General features: G+C 35.9%; 3 protein-coding genes across 4 annotated transcripts; all 3 read left to right on the forward strand.

Annotated features, from left to right (window-relative positions):
- On the forward strand, nucleotides 721–9,483 carry LOC18605202 (protein MEI2-like 1). Of its 2 annotated transcripts, XM_007038080.2 has the most exons (15): nucleotides 721–1,304; nucleotides 2,072–2,241; nucleotides 2,462–2,507; nucleotides 3,714–4,001; nucleotides 4,488–4,909; nucleotides 5,042–5,200; nucleotides 5,362–5,478; nucleotides 5,563–5,711; nucleotides 6,026–6,108; nucleotides 6,222–6,623; nucleotides 6,885–7,536; nucleotides 8,031–8,115; nucleotides 8,236–8,304; nucleotides 8,444–8,623; nucleotides 8,785–9,483. In XM_007038080.2, the coding sequence occupies exons 2-15, from the start codon at nucleotides 2,164–2,166 to the stop codon at nucleotides 8,944–8,946; spliced, it is 2,892 nt and encodes a 963-aa protein (XP_007038142.2). In that variant the 5' UTR covers nucleotides 721–1,304; nucleotides 2,072–2,163; the 3' UTR covers nucleotides 8,947–9,483. The 2 variants fall into 2 exon arrangements, with proteins under 2 accessions (XP_007038142.2, XP_017973246.1); XM_018117757.1 differs by lacking the exon at nucleotides 2,462–2,507.
- On the forward strand, nucleotides 9,994–12,064 carry LOC18605203 (APO protein 3, mitochondrial). The gene is made up of 2 exons (XM_007038081.2): nucleotides 9,994–10,527; nucleotides 10,700–12,064. Exons 1-2 carry the CDS (start codon nucleotides 10,136–10,138, stop codon nucleotides 11,544–11,546), a joined length of 1,239 nt encoding a protein of 412 aa, XP_007038143.2. The 5' UTR covers nucleotides 9,994–10,135; the 3' UTR covers nucleotides 11,547–12,064.
- Nucleotides 13,533–18,315, forward strand: LOC18605204. Its single transcript, XM_018117350.1, has 7 exons — nucleotides 13,533–13,801; nucleotides 14,362–14,752; nucleotides 14,835–14,988; nucleotides 15,166–15,210; nucleotides 16,152–16,317; nucleotides 16,515–16,882; nucleotides 17,648–18,315. Exons 1-7 carry the CDS (start codon nucleotides 13,634–13,636, stop codon nucleotides 17,961–17,963), a joined length of 1,608 nt encoding a protein of 535 aa, XP_017972839.1. The 5' UTR covers nucleotides 13,533–13,633; the 3' UTR covers nucleotides 17,964–18,315.

A 22,081-nucleotide genomic window follows, 5' to 3' on the forward strand; every position in this document is an offset into this window, starting at 1 on the left:
AAAAAAAAGAAACTTACACCTTAGGATTAACAATGATTTATCTAAAACTTGAAGTATTAACATTTACTAGTTTATTGAACACATATGATATGGGTGCACAATAAATCATAATCAAAGTTTTAATACAAAGTAGTAATTCATAATTAAGTGTAACAATCACCAATGAATATCTAATGCAATAACTCAGACTAATTAGATGCATTATTAGAGAAAAATGCTCAATTAACTATCATTAGCATTTCCATTGTCAAATTAAAAATTAAGAGTATCATTAAATAAAACAAATGTCTCCCAAATCCACTAAAAAAATAAAAAAATCCATCCAAATTTAATTTATTGAAACCCAATTGGTCCACCTCAATATTTACGAATACCAGATACTTAGGCCACATTACATTAAATCGATAAACCATTCCATTAAAAAAAGAGCATTAAAATCCTCATTAAACTAAAGACAGCTCATGCAAAACCTCATTTTCCGTAATTTTAAAGCATTCGGCTCAAGCTCCGCATCCCCGTCAGGAACCGAGCCGTAACGCCGTTAGTACCACCAAAATTTCCTCATAAAGAAAAAAAGGCGATTTTTTTTTTTAAATGTTGGAATCTAAAGCGGTCGTGTTTTAAGGAAAGGGTCTGATTATTATCCACAAGAGAGAGGAAAAAAAAAAAGAAAATGAAAAATCCCCCGCGCCTATTTCTTTTCTGTTTTGTTCTTTTTTTTTTCAATTTCTTTCAAAGCCAACTAACAACAACGCAACACGACACAACACCTTTCTTTCTCTCTCTCCCTCTCCTTCCAATATCTATTTTTTTTCTCTCTCTTCTTTTGGTCTCTGTTTCTCTTTCTAAAAAACGCATCGGTGAGCAACCGGCGAGAAGCCAAATCTCGCCGGAATTTCGCTCTCTTGATCGCCGGAATTTTGCATTTCTTTTTGTTTCTTCCTCCCGGCCCGCCGGAATCAAGCTGCCACAAAGAGAGGGAATAAAATTCCATTTTTATATTTTTAAAATTCGTGTTTGTTTTTTTAAATGATTCTGTAATTATGGTTTGGTAGAAGAAAACAAAAAAAAAAAGAAGGAAAAAATATTCTCTCTCTTGTGGTGAGTAATGGCTTGCAATGCAGGGAAAAAGATGCTGAGATCCCTTGCTCTATCTTCTTCCTTTATGCCTTGAATTTTTTTTTCCTCTCTCTCTCTATCTCAAAATTGCTCCTTTATTTTTATATTTAAATTCCTGTTGCTTTCTCCCTGGGCATCAATTCATGAAAAAGGTTGCAGAATTTTCAAGATTTTTGGTTCAAAAGGTAAGGCTTGGTTTCTGTTTTATTTAGGTCAAACTTTGACAATTTTGGGGGTTTCTACATCAATTTTACTTGTAAGGTTTCAGAATTTAGGTTTTTTCATAATTCAATTCCTTGATCTGATCAGGGATATTGTAGAATTTTGTTGTTTTGATAAGTGGGAATTTTGTTTGAAAAAGGGTAGTTTTGAAGTAAAAATATATATATATATATATATATTGAGAAATGCAAAGTTGGGTTTAAACTGATCTGGTAGTTAACAATTTTCTTTTTAGGGTTGAAGTTGCATAAATAATTTCTTTTTGTTTCTAGCTGCTTAGAAAAGCGTGGGAAAGCAAAAGGGAACTAGAATTTGAATATTGGGAATTTAGTTTTTTGTTTGGAAATGGAAAATTCACCTTAATTCAGCAACTAGGATTTGTGATTTTCTTTCTAAAATTTTCTTACCTTTTCTTGGAAACCAAACGGGGCAATTTTGTTTGGTCGTTGGTAGGTAAGTGGCTTTCCTTTTCATGGTACATCTTGTTTAAAAAAAACTGCTCTCTATGCTTCCTTCAGAAATCCTTTAAAGTTGCCAAAGTAGCTAGCTTTTGTGTCATCTTCACTTCCTTCTATGATTTTTGATGTATTTAAACAAAATAGTTTCAAATTTGAATTAATGGATTTATGTTTCTTCAAATTTGTAACTTACTCTTGCATTTCTGATGTTATTTTTTAAATAGAAAATACAATTGTACAGTGGAAAGTGATAATTTTTAAATGCTTTACAGGATAGGGCCATTAGTTCAAGACGGAGCCATTGTGATAAATTTTGAGCTTTTGGTTTTTCGTTTTTGAGATTTTCTGGTTTAGAAGCTAAACAATGCCATTTGAGATCATGGATCAAAGGAATGCATCGGCATCATCCCACTTTTTTGAAGACCTCCGTTTTCCAGCTGAGGTAGTTTATGATATAATACACCGAATTTTTTTATAATTTCATTCCTCTTTTGAGTTTATCAGTCTGGGTCTTTATTTCTTGTTTTAGACCATATTGTAGGGTTCTTGTATGTGCCTTTTCTACAATTGTGATAATTTTTTTATGTTAAAACTTTAAGCCCCCAGTACCAGAAAACAATAATTCATTTTGTGTTGCTTTAATGTCAACTTCTGTTGGGCAGAGACAAATTGGATTTTGGAAGCCAAATACCATGTCCGATAACCAAGGTGAGAACAGTGCTATGGACAACTGAACTGCTGGTTCTGTCTGCTGCTAATCCGTTTATTTGAATGCATTGACCATTTAAACTGGCTGTCAATTTCTTGTCAGGAGGCTTACACCATACGAATGGAACTTTTAGCCTTTGTCATTGTTAAACATAGTACATGATCAATTTGGTCTCTTGATTACTGTGAGAAAAGCTGTGGCCCCTGACTTAGTGATGACATGGGGGATGTATTTAAGAACCATAATTAGCCTTTACATGATTGAGTGAATAATCCAAAATGATTGATCTGATAACTGGGTGGTTCCAACTGTTATGTTTTGTCTGTATCAAAAGGATTCTTGAGTGCATCAGTCAAAAGTTAAGTATATTTACAATTGTATTCCAATTCAGGCCATATTACAGTATACAAAAGACTATAGTCACTCCAAAATTTATCATGGAGATGTGGAGTACTTGCTTTGAAGGATCTGTCAAAAGAATGCAGCAATCAGCTTGATTTATCAATGGATTATAATGTCTTGAAATACCTGATCATTGATGGTGCTTCTGAAGTATCTCATCTGCCGGAAGTGCTAAATTACCATTTTTATTGGGATTGGGAGTTTGTCATCCATATTGTTGTAATTTTGTTTGATTGTGCTAAATTAGTAGATGCCAGTTTCATGTGAGAAGTGCTTTTGTGCATTGCTGCAGATATATTATAGATTGACTTCTGTCATATTATTTTCAAAAGTGCCTGAAATACCTTGGTATGATTAAAAGTCAAAAGTTGGTGTTCATTTTAGTGTTTTTCCCCCTTTTGAGAGTGCTGTATTTATTGTCAGAATTCACCCCTAGAGATTTTTCTTGGGACATGGATTTTGTTCCATATAGATAGCATTGCATATCAACCTTGATTAATTTAGTAAGGCATCTTATTTTTGAGTATTTTCTTTTATGTTTCTTACCGTGTGGAATTTTTGTTGGTGGTACATGTAAAACTTTGGAATTCATTCCTAATAGCTTCCCGTCTTTTACTCTGTGGTTCCTACAATTTTGAAACGCCTTTTCACAGATAAGGGAAAAAAAAAATAGTTTGCATATAAAGACATCTTACCTAGAAAGCTCAGATCTTTTAAATGAAAACTTGTCATGTGCTTGTATGCAAAAGTTGTGCATGATTATCTTCCTGTCTGTTTATGTTAAAATCTTCTGGTCTTTGCAGATAAGTTGGTTGGTTCATCTCCATCGGAAAAACTGTCTGCCGACCGCATGGAACTTCCTCCATCAAATCTGGTCAGAGATCAAGAAGAAAAGTTAGGCATTGGTTGGAAGGGAATTACCAATTTGTCTGAGCCTTCATGGAATTCTGTGAATCATCATCCAAAATCACTGTCAAATCTGTATACGCAACCAGCCGTGAACTTTAATGGAAACAGCGCCAATCTCAATGTGATCCAGCATGAAAGTAGTCTGTTTTCAAGTTCATTGTCTGAAATTTTTAGTAGAAAGTGTAAGTGTTGTTATCTATGTCTATCAAGCTTATTTATATGTGTATTGGTGTGTGTACTCGTGCGTCAACATGCACAGACATTCTATGTTTGCACTGTTTCTCTCCTGCTTTTCTAATATCAGATGCTTTAACTGATATAGCATTTTATAGCTTTGTTGATGACTGTATAAATTTCCCATCATATCATGCGAACATTTTTTCAAAGAAAGTATGGAACTTTTTTATTAATTAATCATGCCATCATCATCCATTTTATTAATCTGTTCACAAATATATTTCTGTATTTCCACTTTTCTCTACCAAAGGTTCTTCAATTAATTAAGACATTTTCCCGTCAAATGGACTGAAAATTAGAGCTAATACCTATCGACTGTGGCTGCATTTTTTTTTTCCAGTTTTTTCTGGTCACTCACCGCCTTTTATTGATTACAGTATAATTGATAAATTTTTTTATCTGTGATTTGCTTTGCTTTTATCTTTATGCAGTGAGATTATTGGGGAATGATCTATCTTGTCAACATGCCAGTGAAGCTGTTTCAAACCATGAGGAAGAACCTTTCAAATCTATGGAAGAAATTGAGGCGCAGACTATCGGAAATCTCCTCCCTGATGAAGATGATCTCTTCTCTGGTGTGATTGATGATTTGGGACTTAATGCTAATGCCAGTAAAGGAGATGAATTAGAAGATTTTGACCTATTCAGCAGTGGTGGAGGATTGGAATTAGAAGGGGATGATCGTTTATCCATGCCTAGGAATTCTGATCTCGGTGGAGTATTCAATGGTCAAGGGGGTTCCAATGGGTCAATTGTTGGTGAACATCCATATGGTGAACATCCTTCTAGGACACTCTTTGTCAGGAACATTAATAGCAATGTCGAAGATTCAGAGTTACAGGCTCTATTTGAGGTTTGTGTACCTTTTCCATTTGTTACACTGTTTATTGAGACTTTGTGCAAGCAAACTTTCATCCATCCACTCTCCTTTTATATGGGTACATGTTCAAGTAAGTTAAATTGACAGCCTGTTTCCTTCTGTCAGCAATATGGAGATATCCGAACTCTCTATACTGCCTGCAAGCATCGTGGGTTTGTTATGATTTCTTATTATGATATAAGGGCAGCCCGAAATGCAATGAGGGCTCTGCAAAATAAGCCATTGAGGCGTAGGAAACTTGATATACATTATTCAATCCCAAAGGTGTGCCTTCAACCATTATGTTCTGGATGGCTACTGTCTACTATTGTTGTTATTACCCTCACTGCTCTTACTACCTATATTTTGTCTAATTTGTTGATGCATCTTCATGTGGCCTGTTGCTGCTTTATTTAGTTATTTTTTAAAATTTTATAATTCCTCAGGATAATCCATCTGAAAAAGATGTAAACCAAGGGACACTGGTGGTTTTCAACCTTGATTCTTCTGTTTCAACTGATGAGCTTCAGCAAATATTTGGTGCTTTTGGAGAAATTAAAGAAGTAAGGGATTCATTTAATTTTTTTCAGCTTCACAATTCTCCTTATATTTGGGTGTCTGAAGCATGTAATTGATTTGCGTTGCAGGTTCGTGAGACTCCACGCAAGCAGAGTCACAAATTCATCGAGTTTTATGATGTTAGAGCTGCAGAAGCTGCTCTTCATGCATTGAATAGGAGTGACATTGCTGGGAAGCAGATCAAACTTGAACCAAGCCGTCCAGGGGGTGTTAGGCGGTACTATCATTGATTTGTCCTGCTTTCTTTCCAACCTCTTTTTTTTTTTTACTGGTTTTACATTAATCTTAGCTTTAGAAGGGAATCTGGGACCTTTGTAATTTCCTCCTTTCTGTGATCCTGGCTCATGAAAGTGGGAATTTTCTTTATTACTTTACTTCTGCCTTATTTGGCTGTATGGAGTTGGTCAACAATGTGCAATTAATTTCCTGGATGCCTGATATGCTTTTTGTGCATTTGAGTTGTATGTCATTCTTTATTGTTTTTTTTTTTTTTTGCCTCTATAATAGTGATAAATCAAAGTTACTTTGCAGTTTTATGCAACAGTCTGAGCAGGAGCAAGATGAACCTAGCCTATGTGAAAGCCCTTTTGATGAGTTATCTTCAGGACACATTGGTATGCTTTTGCCTGTGAATTTTGCTGTTTGATCAATCCATTATAAGCTGTTATTTGACAGCAAATGTTTGTGTTCCTTCATGCAATATGATTCATTGCGACAATTTCTCCAGGAGTAATTGTATCTGGCTGCATGGATAATGGATCTAGCCAGGTTTTACATTCAGTTATCCAGTCACCTGTGAGTTCGTTTGTTGAACCTAATCGAAGTTCTAGTGTTCCGATTAACTTAGCCTCTCCAGCAAAAGTGGCACCTATAGGCAAACAATTGAGCCTTCGGGAGCCCAACCACTCTCTGGATGATATGAAGTTTGCTAACCAAGGTGTTCCAAGTTTCCATCCTCATTCCTTTCCCGAGTATCATGATAGCTTGGCCAATGGTACTCCATTCAACTCCTCAAGTACCATAACAGACATGGCTAGCAGTGTTGGTCCCATGATGACTGGAGGACTTGACAATAGGCACATTCAGGCAGCAAGTTCTAATGGGCACCTGATGGAACCTAATGCAGGGTGTAAGTTCAGCTGATTATGATATCCAATATTAATTGAAAAATGGTTTCCTGCATCTTTGTTGCAGTCAGTTGTGGATTCATAGTTTCATTATTCATCATGTTAAAATTATGATGAATTTCACAATTCATTTTGTTTGAAAGTTGTGGGTAAATTTAATTCTTCTTTTTACTCTTGAATTGAATTCTGTTTCCTATGCTTGGATTTTACTCTCTTGTTTTGCCTTTCTCTCTGACTTTGTGTTGCTAATAAAATCTCTCTAGTTTTTGGGTCATCTGGAAATGGAAGCTTGTCACTTAATGGAAATCATTACATGTGGAACAACTCCAACTCACACCAGCAACATCCATCAAGTGCCATGGTTTGGCCAAATTCGCCATCATTTGTCAATGGCATTCATGCTAATCGCCTTCCTCACATGCCTGCATTTCCTAGGGCACCTCCTGTAATGTTGAATGTAGGATCACCTGTACACCACATTGGTTCAGCACCACCTGTTAATTCTGCATTCTGGGACAGGCGGCATCCTTATTCTGGGGAGTCTCCTGAAACTTCTGGTTTTCACCTGGGATCTCTTGGAAGTGTGGGTTTTCCTGGTAGTTCGCCATCACACCCTGTGGAAATTGCTTCCCACAACATTTTTTCTCATGTTGGTGGAAATTGTATGGATTTGACTAAAAATGGTGGCGTACACTCCCCTCAGCAGATGTGCCACCTTTTCCCTGGCAGGAACCCTATGATTTCAATGCCGGCATCTCTTGATTCTCCCAATGAACGAGTTAGAAACTTCTCACATCGTAGAAATGAATCAAATTCTAGTAATGCTGATAAAAAACAATATGAACTTGATATTGACCGTATCATACGTGGGGAAGACAGCAGAACAACGCTTATGATTAAAAACATACCCAACAAGTATGTGAACTGCTCTTCATGCAAATTTCAATTTTTTTTTTTCCTTATTTCTTGTATCTTGAGTCTTTCTTTTTACTATTAAAAGTGATTTTTGCTGCACAATATTCTCTATCTGTTTAAACTGTCTTATGCTTGAACAAATTTGCTTGATGAATGACCTTTAACTTGTAGACATCCTGATGGTATTTAGCAGCACTTTGCCTTTAAAATTGTTCCTCCAAAATGGAGCAGTTAATGGTGGGCCACCAATTTGTTTATATTGGACTACCTGACAGTAAATTTGACCATGTCTAGGTATATGTCAAAGCGAATTAGTATATGTGGTGAATACTTGAAATAATTTAACGTGATATTATGCTAGTGCTCATCAGATTTATTGATTGCATCCAATATTATAGCTCATTTCATTTTGTAAATATTCCTTTCTTCTCCATATGTCTCTCCTTTCACATGATCATCACCTTAAAAAACAAGTCAAATGGTGATTTTTGCAGGTATACCTCAAAGATGCTTCTGGCTGCTATTGATGAGCATTGTCGAGGAACTTATGATTTTATTTACTTGCCAATTGACTTCAAGGCAAGTAACTTAATTGGTCAATCAACCATTTTATTGTTACAAGAATTCATGCTTGGACATGCTACATGTAACTGTAATTGAATGTATTGCTAACCCAAGATTTTAAACTATTATCTACAGAACAAATGCAATGTGGGCTATGCATTCATCAACATGATCGATCCACAACAGATCATTCCTTTTCATAAGGTTTGATACATGGATGATATGTCACAGTAATATCTGTTATTTATGCAGATATTGTCATTTGCATGTGTCGTTGTGTACTTAATTATTATTTTGATAAATAAACTAAAGCTAATTGGGTCAAACTAATTCATAATTTCAGGCATTCAATGGCAAAAAATGGGAAAAGTTCAATAGTGAAAAGGTGGCATCTCTTGCATATGCTAGGATTCAGGGAAAGGCTGCTCTTATTGCTCATTTCCAGAATTCAAGCTTGATGAATGAAGATAAACGTTGCCGTCCTATTCTCTTTCATACTGATGGCCCAAATGCTGGTGATCAGGTGGGTTATATTGATGCACCCCGTAAACAAGCTCAATGTAATTTTTTTTCTTGTTTTCTGAAATGTATTATGGAGTTTTACCCATGCAGCTTTCCCTACTCTTGTATCTGTAATTGAGAGGACGTTTTGATTATTTAACTCCTAGTTTCTTGTCTATTTAGGAGCCCTTTCCTATGGGTACCAATATCCGATCAAGACCAGGGAGACTACGAACTGGCAACGAGGAGAACCACCGTCTAGGTTGTTCTTCAACTTCAGCTAATGGGGAGGAATTTTCCAATGGGGCAGACTTCTTGTTGGGTTCTTCCAAGGATTCTGATTAAGCAGTCTGCTTATCCAGCTCTAACTTTAAATACCATTTCGGAGTATCAAGACTTTATACACCCTACTCTGTTTTTGAGGGTGACCTGATAACTCTTTTTTTGCTATAGAGGAGCAGTTTTGGGAACCAAGATGCATAACTGAAACTAAGTGGTACTTGACAGATGTTGTCGTTCTATGGAAATTTTTTTTCTGTATCAAAGCCCACTATGAGTATAGAGACCGGCGTAATGGGGGCTTCAAATTTTGGATAGTCTTGACCGAACAGTATCATGATGTATAGAAGTTCCTGGGCTTGTGCATGACTTCAGGGATCATTTGTTTTTTTGTTTCAGTTTTGTATCCCGAGTTATGTGATTTCATTTTTGTCCCTAACGTTTTGGAATCCCTACGAGTCCTGCTTTTGGTCTAGGTGGGGTGTGATTGCTCAAAGAGAGAGACACACACACAGCATATCTATATATTTTAGTCGTGGAATTTTTGAGCTTTTCTTGTTTACCTTTAATGAAATATGTTCCTTTTCTTTCCCTCTTGTTGAACCCTAATTGTCTCCTCTTTTATTGTTTAAAGTATACTTTAATGTGAGAGCTACTCTTTAGTTTCTAGTGAAGGATGTTCCGGGCCAGAAATGCTTTTTGTGGCAGATTGTTTTATCCTTAGTGATAGGACCTGGATATCAGAACTTGGTTTTGAAACGTGTAATGCAGGAGAATTAACTGTATAATTTGTGCTTAGGTATTGTCAGATTAAGTTATTGACAGGGTTTTTAGGAGGGTGTTGAAAATGGCAGATGTTCCATGAGCCCAAGGGGTCTCTCTGTTTGCGTATGGAACATGCAAAGTAAAGTGTTTACAATCTAGCGGATGATGAGTAGGTCAGCTCTGCTTGCTTTCATGGAAGTTGTCTGTTTGAACTTGGGAGAATTTTTGAGTTAATCTGATATGAATATTTACTAGAATTTACAACTTTTAGTTGATGAACTGAACTTTAATCAATTTGCTATCATATATGTATGAACTTGAGTCAAATTGCTAATATATGTGTAATTCCGTATGGTAGTGACCAATGACTTAACTTCACAAACTATGTATAAACTAGCAATACTTATTTATACGGTCTTTGTCCAAAAGAATGGACACCAAAACAGCTTAAACAGAGTCCTTCCCCCACCTCAGTAGACACCCACTGCAAATGCAGAGAAAATCTTTGTTGTCACAAATCTCTCAGCTCAACAAGCTCCATTTTCGATTCAATCGATACTCCTTCTCCTCTGAAAAAACCCAAAATCTACCTTTATTCCCCGACAAAAATGACGACCCTCTTTACTCAGACGTGCCCAAGCCACGCACAGACAAGTCTGAGCGGAAACCGTACCCGACACCCATGAAAGAACTGATTAAAAGAGCCAAGCAAGAGAAAGAATTAAGAAAAGCCCAACCCTGCAGATTGCTCGAACATCCACCAGCCAATGGGTTGTTGGTCCCCGAACTCGTCGACGTCGCTCACCGAGTCCACCAAGCTCGTGAATTCCTCCTCTCCGGTTTGTCCAAACTCGTCCGAGTCATCCCGGTTCAACGCTGCAAGTAACTAGATAAACGCCTTTTCTTTTTCTTTTGGGTTTCGCTTTCTTTAGTTGATTGCTTCTTGATTTGATGGATTGCTAATTTTGGAATATAGAATTTTGTATACATTTTAGAAGAACAAAGGATTTAAGTAAGACATTGATGTTGTTTTCTTTCTTTCTTTTGGGGTTAGATTTTGTTCTGAGGTTCACATTGGCAGTGTGGGTCATGAAATCCGTACTTGTACTGGTCCAGAAAGCGGTTCTAGGAGTGCTGCTCATGTTTGGAGAAAAGGAGGGGTGGTTGATGTGGTTACTTTCCCTAAATGTTTCCATCTCTATGACCGTGTTGGCAAACCAAGGGTTGTTCATGATGAGAGGCATAGTGTCAAGCGAATCCCTGCAGTCTTAGAGCTTTGTATACAAGCTGGCATAGACATCCAAAAGTACCCTTCAAAGAGAAGAACAAAGCCTGTGTATTCTATTGAAGGTAGAATTGTAGATTTTGAGTCAGTGGCCGGAATGGATGAAATAGAGAGCAACTTCTTTTGGGAGAATCTTGATGGTTCCGGAACTGGTGAATTGACAAGGGATTCAAATTCGGAGCTAAATGATGAAGAAAAGAACTTAACGGAGTTAAGTATAAGGGCTATGGATTCATGGTTTGAAATGATTACAGGACTGAAAAAGATCATGGAGAAGTACAGTGTGTGGACGTGTGGCTATTGCCCAGAGGTTCAGGTTGGTCCTAAGGGACACAAAGTTAGGATGTGCAAAGCCTCGAAGCACCAGTCTCGAAATGGTCTGCATGCCTGGCAAGAAGCGACTATTGATGATCTTGTTAGGCCTAATTATGTCTGGCATGCCCGCAATCTGAATGGTCCTCCTCCGCATAATGATTTGAAGAGATATTACGGTAAAGCCCCAGCTGCGGTGGAGCTATGTGTTCAGGCTGGTGCACCTGTTCCAGATCAGTATAGGAGTATGATGAGATTAGATGTGGTTCCTCCTGAACGCGATGAAGTTGATCTTGTGGCTTGAATCGCTCTTTTGTTCAGATGTATTCCATGCATTATTTAAAGAGCTACTGACATCACCCTTTGGTCCTGGATTACAGCTGAATATATTTGTTGTATTGGATTTGCAACTAACCGAGTTTTGACTACTTGGTCCTCAGGTTTTCAGATGTGAAATGGCATCAGGCGGCTCGGTTCAGGTTGCTAATGAGTTATTTTCATCCCCATATTCTTGAGATGAGCATAAGGGAGCTTTATGGCTCTGTTTGAGCATTACATTTGTTGTAATAGAGACCCATTTCATATACCAGGTGGGTCAATTTTCCTCCTCATAGCTCTCCTTAGTTTTGTAGTTTCCGATGATGTTTCTTTCTCTCTTGTTTGGGTGAAGGTTAAAAGGAAATTGAAATCACAAAGATATAATTCCTATTATTTGGGGCCTAAGATGTACAGGAATCTTGTTGAATTGGAAGTTCAATGATCCTGAATATTGCTAGTAAAAATCCTACCTATTATTATGATATTCAAGTCTCTATTCATTTATCTATTTCTGCCTCGAGGCTTTCTTTCTTGCACTATAAATGAAGTTCCTTGTGCAAAAGTTGGGGTTGCTTATATGATTAGAGTTGTCGAAGCTGACTCAAATTCAAAAAATCTGTTCCAATCCGAATATGTCAATTTGATTTGATTAGGAAAGGTTATTAACCTAAACCCGAAACGATTTCGACTCAAGATAACTTGAATTGGGAATGATCGGAATCTAAATAACTTATTAAGTATGAAATTCAAAAATAATCAATCAAAATTTCTTGATTTAATTAACGTACATTCTTCCTTTAAAGAACATGGTTTCGAATCTCAATTGGAGTCGGGCCGATTCACCATAATAAGGTTGAATGGAGTATACCCCAAAGCCATGGAGCAGCAGTAGTATATATGAGTTGGAGAAAGAATATGTAATTATTTTTATGCTTTTTTTTAACAAATAAATTGGCATTATCCCTTTTCCTTGTAACAAAAAGAAAACAAAAGAGAGAAGTTTTCTCCAATTCAGGATTTAATTTAAATTAAAGGATCACTTAACATGCATTTTAGGGTTCGTTTAGAACAACAAAAATAATTTTATATTAAGTTTATAAGTATAAATTTGATGAATATTAATATTTAACTTAAAATATTAAAAAAAATAAAAATATGAATATTTAGCTTTAAAATAACTAATTTAAAATATTAATATTTAAATTATACAATACTATTAAAATTAAAAAAATATTATTTTAATGAAAGCATTCAATACAAATAAATTTTTTATTTATAAATGGAATAAATGTTGCTAATAATTATAATTAAAAATATTTCAATGATCATCATTTAATGAATACACATTTATAATTAGTTTAAATCTTACCAATAACTATAATAAAAAATATTTTAATAATTGTTATTTAATGAATACATATTTATAAGTATAGGTTTTAGATATCTTACATAATTGATGAATATTTATATTTTTATAGTTGTGATAAAAAAGTAATAAGATGGAAAATTTTTTAAAAATTAGAGTTTATTTTCATTACAAATTTGTGGTTAAATATTTTGAAAAATATTATTATTGATTTTATTTATTTTCATTTTCATTCTTAATTTTGATCCTAAATTAGTGAAAATCAAATATCAATATTATTTTATACTCAACTCCTATTTATCATTTTAACACCTAAATAACTCTACCATTAATGAAAAATATTTTTCATAAAATATTCAAACAACAGAAAATATTTTAGACAATTTATCTAAATGACAAAAAATATTAAATTTTTTTATAAAATAAAATTTTTTTTCTCTAATAATTTTTTTTTCGGTTACCAAACGGCCCTTTAGCAAAATTTCAATATTATATGCTAACGTCATATGGTCGGAATTTAATTTATTTTTTCACATTAAACATAAAGGACAATGTGAAAAATTGCAAAAACTCAAGAAAAGAAATGATATAACCAACCGCCCTTGTTCTGTCCAACAATAAAAGGAGAAAAAAGAAAAGAAAAAGAAAAAAAAGAGCGCCCTTGGGGTAGAGGACGCCGAGAAAGGGTGGCGTAAAAGTGAAGAAAAATGAGCGCCAGTTCAACGATTGCGAAGAAAGTGAAGGAAGAAGAAGCAGCAACTGGAGAAGACGAGGACAGCAGAGCGGAGCAAGAAGAGGCATTGGTGGCTTTGATCGAACACCGCACCAAAGAAGTCGAACAACTCCGCCAACGTATCTCCTATTACAATTCTCAGGTTCTTCCATCCTGTTCCCCCCCATCCCTCTTCTTTTCTTTTTGTCAATAAAAAATTATAGAAAACAGCAACTTCCTCTTGTTTGATTTTTTCCTGCGACGTTTGGGTTTTCTTTTTAATGTTCGCTTATTCATTGAGGTTTTTCTAGTTTTATTTCTTGTAGAAATCTGTGTATTTCATTCTAGAAAGTTTCCTCTTTGAACTTCTTCCACTTTAGTATTTCACTTTCGGAAAACAAAGCTCAAATAAGCGATATTGAAGGCAAAGCAAAATGTTGAACGTGAGAAGAAGCAATCTGATAATCTGATGAAGTGATAAAAAACACTAACACTTTTCAAAAGAAGTTATCAATAGAGTATAAAGAAAGGATCTTTTGCTTTCGTCCTTCATTTACTAATGTATCACTTTATGAACAAATGCATTCCGATAAATTGTTTTTGGTTGTTGAGAAGTGTATTATAATGATGGTATATTTTAATATGGCTTTACGCTTTCAATTGCACATTCATACCAAGCGCTTTGTTTGATTGTTTTGTTCTTCCTGCTTGTTTGACACACAGCTTCATCAAGCAGAGAAGCGGCTGCAAGATTCACAATCTAAATTGACTCGCCTTCGGGAGCGACATAACAGGGCATCATCTGGTGGTTCTCTGGCAAATGGAACGAAAAATGTAAAGGTGGAGCCTAGGTCAACCAGTCCTGAGCATATCAATGGAGGTTTTAGAAACCAACCTCAGTCAAGAACTGAACTTGTAATCCCTTCTGTGAACCCAAGGAATGCCCAACCTGTAAAATCAGCAGGGTCAGGTGCAAACAGTGCCACTGTTTCTGGTCTTGAAGCAAGTGCTGCTTCTAATAGGGCTGTCAAAGCTAAAGCAGAGAAATCTCATAGAAGTTCTACCGATGTGCAAGCTGTTGAAACTAAAGATAAAGGAACGAAAAGGAAGTTTGGTACGGTGCTAACCTCTAACTGGATCCATTACTTATTTTCATGTTGGATTACATGAACATTACAAATTTTCTGTTGTATCAGAACAAAAAGAACACAAAGAATTGATTCCCTTGGTACGAAGCAGTTCTTCACCAAACACAATTCGCTATACAAGCACTCAGATCTCTAGTCAGCACAAAAGAAAGTTAAGAAGTCTTGCTGTATGTCCGGTGAATGATCAGCTTTTTGTGACCAGGTATGCTCTTTGATAAAGGTGGGGGAACATATGCCATTGATTATGTGAAATTTTCATTTTAGTGGCATGATGGAAGGCCCTGCATCTCATTGTTTCAACTGTTCAGCATGGAAAATTCTATAGTTTGTTTCTGTTCTACAGGATCTGATTGTTGCTAGTTTCTTGGACTATTTGCAGTGCTTTGGATGGATTAGTCAGCTTGTGGCAACTTCAGGCTAGAGGGTAGGTTAATGTTTTTGTCTGGACCTGCTATTTACTAGCTGTGTCTGATATGTGTTGTTGATCACAGGTTGCAGGGCAAAAATTTCATTTAATTGAGTTTCTAATTATATCTAGTATGCATTTGATGTGGCTATATACCCCCATGGTGAACTATGAATATGATGCATGTGATAGAGGTGTAGAAGCATTCTTCTTTTGCAAAAAGGTGTTTTATAGAATCAGAGAGCTTTTAACTGTGACATTGGTTCTGCCATTTGAGAAAAGAGAGGGGGAAGGTTGTGTTACTGAAATATGACAAAAGTATATGGTGCTGAAAGATCCTTGTGAGTAGGTTTAGAACTGTAGCAAGATGACATTGGTTCTGCCATTTGGAAAAGAAAGGGGAAGGTTGTGTTACTGGAATTGACAAAAGTATGTGGTGCTGAAAGATCCTTTTGAGTCTTTTAGAACCATAGCAAGATGAGGTTAGAGCATGCATAATGGAGGAAAATGACATATGTAGTTGGCCAAAAATTGTTTGTGATTAAGGCTTAATTGTGTTATGTATAGCAGGAGACAGTTTATATTAAAAGTTAAATTTTGATTGTCTGAGCCATTATTGAAATCGATGGCTTATCTTCTGTCTCACTAAAGAAACTTGCAATATCAGGTTGGTTTTAGGCTGAGTACTTCTGAAGTTTTACTCGTACAATTCTTTCATTTCTTTTTGTCCCCTCTTGCATGCTGTAGTAATATTAGGGCAGCATCATAGGTGGCATGTCCTTTCATTGTTCATACTTTTGTTTGGATCACATTTTACGTTGCAGAAGATGACATGGGTCACAGCAGGCTGTGATGTGTTGCTTAGCCCTAATTACTGTGTAACTTAGTAGTATTTTTGAACCACAAGTCTTTCCTAAAAGGGTTTCTTGTTTTTTCATTTTTTTTGCCTTGAGCTTCAGGTCATCAGCCTCTTTGCTTAGTACCACAGATTGTGCATCCTCAAGAGAGAGAAGATGGCCAGAAGATATAGCCTGGCATCCACACGGAAACAGTCTTTTTTCTGTATACACTGCCGATGCTGGGGATTCCCAGATATCAGTACTAAATCTTAACAAAACACAAGGGGTAAGTGTGATGGGTGTAATTTCTTGTTTTAAAAAATCTCGCTGCTGCTGCTCTATTCAGAGTTAATATATTCTTGGATGTATGGAGGTGCTGGAAGAGCTAAGTACTGTCTAATTTTTACTTGAACATGCAATTTCCGTCTTACTAGTGGTGTAATTTTATGTAAACTCTCCTTTTGTTTGTATGTGCAATGACAGAGAGCCCGTGTAACTTTCCTAGAGAATAAGCCTCATGTTAAAGGTATCATCAACAGCATAATATTCATGCCCTGGGAAAATACCTGTTTTGTCACTGGTGGCAGCGATCATGCAGTGGTGCTTTGGGATGAGAGAGACGAGAATGTATGGAAGCCAAAGTCCTTGCATAGGAATCTGCATTCTTCTGCTGTCATGGGAGTTGCAGGGATGCAGCAAAAGCAGATTGTATTATCTGCTGGATTAGACAAAAGAATTATTGGGTTTGACGTGCATGTGGGAAGAGCAGACTTCAAGCATCAACTGGAAAGTAAATGCATGAGTGTTCTGCCAAATCCTTGCGACTTCAATCTATTCATGGTTCAAGCTGGGTAAGGAAGATCTATTTCACAACCAGTAAACTTCTTTGTGTTGGCTATTGACCTTTTACATTTCTTAACATGCCTTGTGGCTCTTTCCATTGTTGGCGTTTACCTGGTCAGTAAATTGCTGAAGTTTCCTTCTAGTCTATTAAAACTTTGAGGAAAGCAGTGATGGAATAACCTTAGAACACTTCAAGCATTATTTGTGGAACCTTCATTGAGGGCACCTCCGGTTTGGCAGTAATGCATAATGGTGGTATTGTGATCACTTGTTGCAGTTGAAAATATACAATTTGAAAATATCCAAACTTAACTTTGTTTAGATAACAGAACTTATTTTCTATTCCCATTATTCTGAACAAAAAAAAAATTTGTTGTTGCATCATTTTCTTTTTAATACAAATATTAGCATATTTACGATACGCTTTGAATATCATTTCAATTGCATAAAAAATGTCTGTTCCATCGTTCTATTGAGTTAACATATAAGAGGACTTTCACTTAACTGGTAGATTCAGATTTATATTGTACATCAGCTTCCTTGATTAGCTAGCATAGTTAAGATCTGATTTATAGATATGTTGAGTATAGTGGCAATTTTTTGGGTCTGTTATTGCTTTTGTCTGATTCTTTAGGCTAGTTCCAAAGAATTACTTGGCGATTGTGTAGTTTTCAGTTTTACCCTAGGTGTGAGGCAAGTATTGTTACAGGAAGTTTTATGACTTCATCTTTACTTTGGAGTTATAGGCAATAAGTTGTATTCTTTTTTTGCAGGGCCCACGAGAGGCAGCTGCGGCTCTATGATATAAGATTAAGGCAGACAGAACTGCATTCTTTTGGGTGGAAGCAAGAAAGCAGTGATTCCCTATCAGCACTGATAAATCAAGCTTGGTCTCCGGATGGTTTATACCTCTCATCGGGTTCAGCTGACCCTGTTATCCATATTTTTGATATTAGGTACAATGCTCACAAGCCATCCCAGTCAATAAGAGCTCATCAGAAACGAGTTTTCAAAGCTGTATGGCATTACTCTATCCCACTTCTCATATCCATATCTTCAGATCTACATATTGGACTGCACAAGCTGTAGAAGTTTTGTCCTGGTAGCTTACAGCTTCATTATTTCCACGAGAGAAACTTGTTCCTTTCCTCTCAATTTTGATCTGATGCTCCTCAATCCTCATTTTGCTTTGGAGCTGGAGGTTGGCAACTTGTTTGAAAACCGGAATTGGTCAGTGAGCAGTTTTTGATCATCAAGCAAAACCTTGCCAGTATCGATGATGAGAAACCAGTAGTCGATCCAAATCACATTGTACTCACTTCCATTATATCAAAATCTCTTTTCTTATTGAAAACATGGCACAAGGTTTTTCAATATTTTGGGTGTATCCCATATGGTTTTATATTATGGGTGTTATTTGCATGCAAAATTATTCGCTGAAGCTCTACTTTTATATGTTCACATGGAATCATTGCAAGGCATCAAGTAATCAAATTAAGAATGAACCATTTTGAGGGCCCTTAACCGGCACTGGTATGCTACCCCCATTGCGATTTGCTACTAGTAGCAAGTTGGCAGTTGCATTATAAACAGTACCCAAGTTGTCCTGTAAGGTTTATTAAATGGTGACAATGAGGCTTCGACGGATCAGAATCTGGGATGACCGTCGAGACTCAAGGTTGTCTCCTTTGGCCTCCGTTAACTTCAATCTTTCTATATGGGTTGCTCAGTCTTGCTTGTTTGCTTTATAGTTTTATACCACAACGGTTTTAGTATGTATAGAGTTACCTGATATGAAGCTTAAGGCAACCAGATCATCATGTAAGGAAAAATGTCGAATAGTTCCTCAAGACAGAATAATAGGCAATCAACACATTTGACAGCAGCCAAAGAATCCAGAACATAATCAGCAGCTAGAGAGCAGAGAACGCATTTGGTAGGTAGAGAAGGCAGGTAACATTCGAGTATCGTCACTGCAAGACACTTGCATAATTAGAATTGATAAGGAAATATTGTCATTGGGGGATTGCTTTAATCAACTCGATCGCAAACTCATCACTTGTGTATTTCTTATCGGTATTTCAATCTCTCAAAGTGTGATTCGAAAATTAGAATTGATAAGGAAAGAATTTCTTTGGCTTGGAGGGGAGAGTTCGAGGAGGATCGCAAAAGTAAAACGGGATGTAGTTTATGAAAACCAAGGGCATTGGAGGGCTTAGGATTGTCTAACCTTCATCATGTTAGGTAACTAGTGGTGGTGATATGGGGTTGGACAGGCTATTTGGACTATTAATTTGTAGTAAATATGGGGAAAGGAGTAGAACTAATTGCCCTTAAATGAGCTCGCAGGAAAGATGTCAAATGTTTGCAGAAATATTGTGAAGTTATGAAACAATGAAGGGGTGGATAAGTTGATAGGTCGAAATGGGTGTCGGGGGATGGTGGAAAATGGAAGGGATGTGTACTTTTGGCTGGATAAACGGGGCCTCCAAGTCCCTTTTTCTATGATGTTTCCTAGACTCTTTCACTCTAGTGATTGACAAGGAACTAAAGTAGCAAAAGTATGGACTAATGGTGGGCTATGCAACTATTATTACATAAACTTTTCTGAAATCTATTGTTGTTTTGTTTGATGTTAATTGAAGTTTATGTGTAGATTTAATAATTTTGTATATGATATGACAACATGACACGAAAATAACACGGATTTAAATAAATTTAGTTTTAAAATACGTGTTTAAGATTTTAATATAATTAATTAATTAATTATATCATGCTCGTTTTTATTCAAATAACTGTTAATATCATATATTTATACAACACGATTAAGACGTAAAAATATGAATTGTCAAATTTAATTACATGTATGATGTGGTCAAATTGAAGAGGATTGTGACGATGTCCTTTTATTCTATATGTATCCTTGAAATATGTATGGTTATGTGCCCAAATATGGGGATTTATGTTAGTGAGTCCATTGTCCATTGCTAATTAGGTCATGTGAAGATGTCATACTTTGCGGTGCATTGAAGAAGAGGTCACTGACAATGTGTGGGGTTACTTTGTGGTCATTATGGATTGCTACAAATGGGATGGTGATGGTGTTTAATGGAAAACAATGGGATGGGGATCCAATATTTTTTAAAATGCAATCATGATTCTGGATAAAGGCAGTTGAGGGTGATAGTTGTATGGATAAGATAAGATGGTGGCCGATGCCAAGAAATTTTGTACCATATTCGTCTACAAATAGAAATGAAGTTTCTTTGGCTGCTGTTAAAGAAAATGAACTGAAATTTATATCGATGGCTCCATTAGAGGCAAACTTGGCCTTGTGAGTTGCGTTGGGCTGATAAAAGATTCAAGTGGTTTTGTTGTGAGATTTTTCTTTGGTCCTTTGGGGATTGTGGACTTGTTTCTGTTGCATTATTAGCTACTAAAAATGCTCTTAATTAAGGTGTTCATATCTTTGCCATGGGTTGGGTTGAAATCTCTTATTGTCGAATTTGATCCAAAACTGGCGCTTTCTTGGATTTGTGATGCAAAATTCGAGACTGTGGGACAAATGATTTTATTCTAAATGAAATTGATAATTTTAAGAAATCTACTGGTGATGTGATTGGATTTGTTGGCTTTTTGGCTAAATTTGGTGTTGACAGAGTAAAGATATTTCATACGTGGTGGTGAATTTTCTATTGATTACTTACGTTTTCAAGTTTAGACTCCTAAGCTTTTGAAAAATTGCTCTCTTTGCCAAGGATAAGATGAATGGTTTGCATATGACTTGTTTTAATCATATTTTGCCTCTGATGATTGGGTTTGTTGTAAAACTTTGAACTATTATGTTTGGTTGTGGTGGGGTGATTCGGTATGAGATGTATTGTTTGAAGTGTTGAGAGCTAGTTGAATATGGGAGAAATTTATTCTTCTTTATGTATTTCATTCTTAATGAATAAATTTGATTGAATTAGCAACAACAAATAAAATTGGATCATACAATTCCTAATGTAATTGACAAAAATGAGAAGAATAATGACCCAAAGAAATAGTATTCCAAATGATTCGGCCCATTTAGGTTGTAAGAACTAGACCAAGAAGATAAACAATGTTATGGATTAATTAACTTGTTATGCTACTTCTTCCTTCCCATTTTTATTCTATTTTGTTGCTTTTTTTTTCTTATCCAAAAGAAAAAAAACTAATTCCATATATATAAATCAAAGCATGCATGAAAAACTGTTATAAAAAAATAAATTTTGTTTTTGTTTTTGTTATTGTAAATGGTTCACTTTGTGGGTTGATATTCACTGGATGAAGACATTTACACACTAAAGCTATATATGTTATCATGTATGTAAATTTTCCTTAATCGTCTTATGAATTTATGTGAGGAAAAAAAATCTATCATAAATTATATGAAAATCTACTGTATACATTACCATATATGCATATTCTTCTTTAATTGTCTTATGAACTTATGTGAGAGATGAAAAATTTACTATAAATTATGCAACAATCTGTTATATATGTTACCATATATGTACATTTTCTCTTAATTGTCTTATGAACCTATATGAAGGAGAAAAATTTTACTATAAATTATGCTGATTAACTCTCTTCATCCTTGTCTCGGAGCCTCTCTACAAATTTCTATCGACTCTTATTCTCGTTTTCATATCTCTCTTTAGTTATGCCTACCTCTAGTTCAAATTCTAGGAACGGCGGTTTCAACCAAAACTTAACAACTCCCTTAAACATGATACAATGATCATGTGTATTATGTGATGAAGTCCTCTATGGCCTTGAGGCTATCGTAGACCACTATGTTTCTCACATGTTAGCTTATGATGGGAGGAGTTATCCTTTCATTCCCCTTGTGCAAAATTTCAATATGCCTTCAGCCATCCAATTGAGAAATTATTTGTTAGCTCAACATCGGGCACCTCCAAGAAACTATGCTTTAAGGCGTCGCACAGCCTCACAATCTCGAGTCCAAGCACCCAGAAATGATGTCCTTGATGTTGTTCCTCTATCTGCCCGGGTGAGGATCGGACCAAGCTCTGCACTTGGTCCACAACGGTGGTTGCATATTCCATTGCAAGTTCAGCCAGGGGAAAATGAAATCCCTACTCTCCTTGTCCAACAAAGGAGATATCATAGCCAACAAAGGAGAAACCTTAATGAGAGAGAGAGGAAAATCAATGAAG

Source organism: Theobroma cacao, chromosome 3, assembly GCF_000208745.1.
Source record: "Theobroma cacao cultivar B97-61/B2 chromosome 3, Criollo_cocoa_genome_V2, whole genome shotgun sequence".
Classification (NCBI taxonomy): Eukaryota; Viridiplantae; Streptophyta; class Magnoliopsida; order Malvales; family Malvaceae; genus Theobroma; species Theobroma cacao.

What these genes read in the sequence shown, in the direction of transcription:
- LOC18605202 (XM_007038080.2), top strand. Translation starts at nt 2,164, where the DNA reads ATGCCATTTGAGATCATGGATCAAAGGAATGCATCGGCATCATCCCAC. An exon ending in ACCTCCGTTTTCCAGCTGAG is followed by an intron (nt 2,242 to 2,461) that starts GTAGTTTATGAT and finishes TCTGTTGGGCAG; the next exon opens with AGACAAATTGGATTTTGGAA. An exon ending in ACTTGCCAATTGACTTCAAG is followed by an intron (nt 8,116 to 8,235) that starts GCAAGTAACTTA and finishes TATTATCTACAG; the next exon opens with AACAAATGCAATGTGGGCTA.
- LOC18605203 (XM_007038081.2), top strand. Translation starts at nt 10,136, where the DNA reads ATGCAGAGAAAATCTTTGTTGTCACAAATCTCTCAGCTCAACAAGCTC. An exon ending in ATCCCGGTTCAACGCTGCAA is followed by an intron (nt 10,528 to 10,699) that starts GTAACTAGATAA and finishes TTTTGGGGTTAG; the next exon opens with ATTTTGTTCTGAGGTTCACA.
- LOC18605204 (XM_018117350.1), top strand. Translation starts at nt 13,634, where the DNA reads ATGAGCGCCAGTTCAACGATTGCGAAGAAAGTGAAGGAAGAAGAAGCA. An exon ending in AGGAACGAAAAGGAAGTTTG is followed by an intron (nt 14,753 to 14,834) that starts GTACGGTGCTAA and finishes CTGTTGTATCAG; the next exon opens with AACAAAAAGAACACAAAGAA. An exon ending in ATCTTAACAAAACACAAGGG is followed by an intron (nt 16,318 to 16,514) that starts GTAAGTGTGATG and finishes GTGCAATGACAG; the next exon opens with AGAGCCCGTGTAACTTTCCT.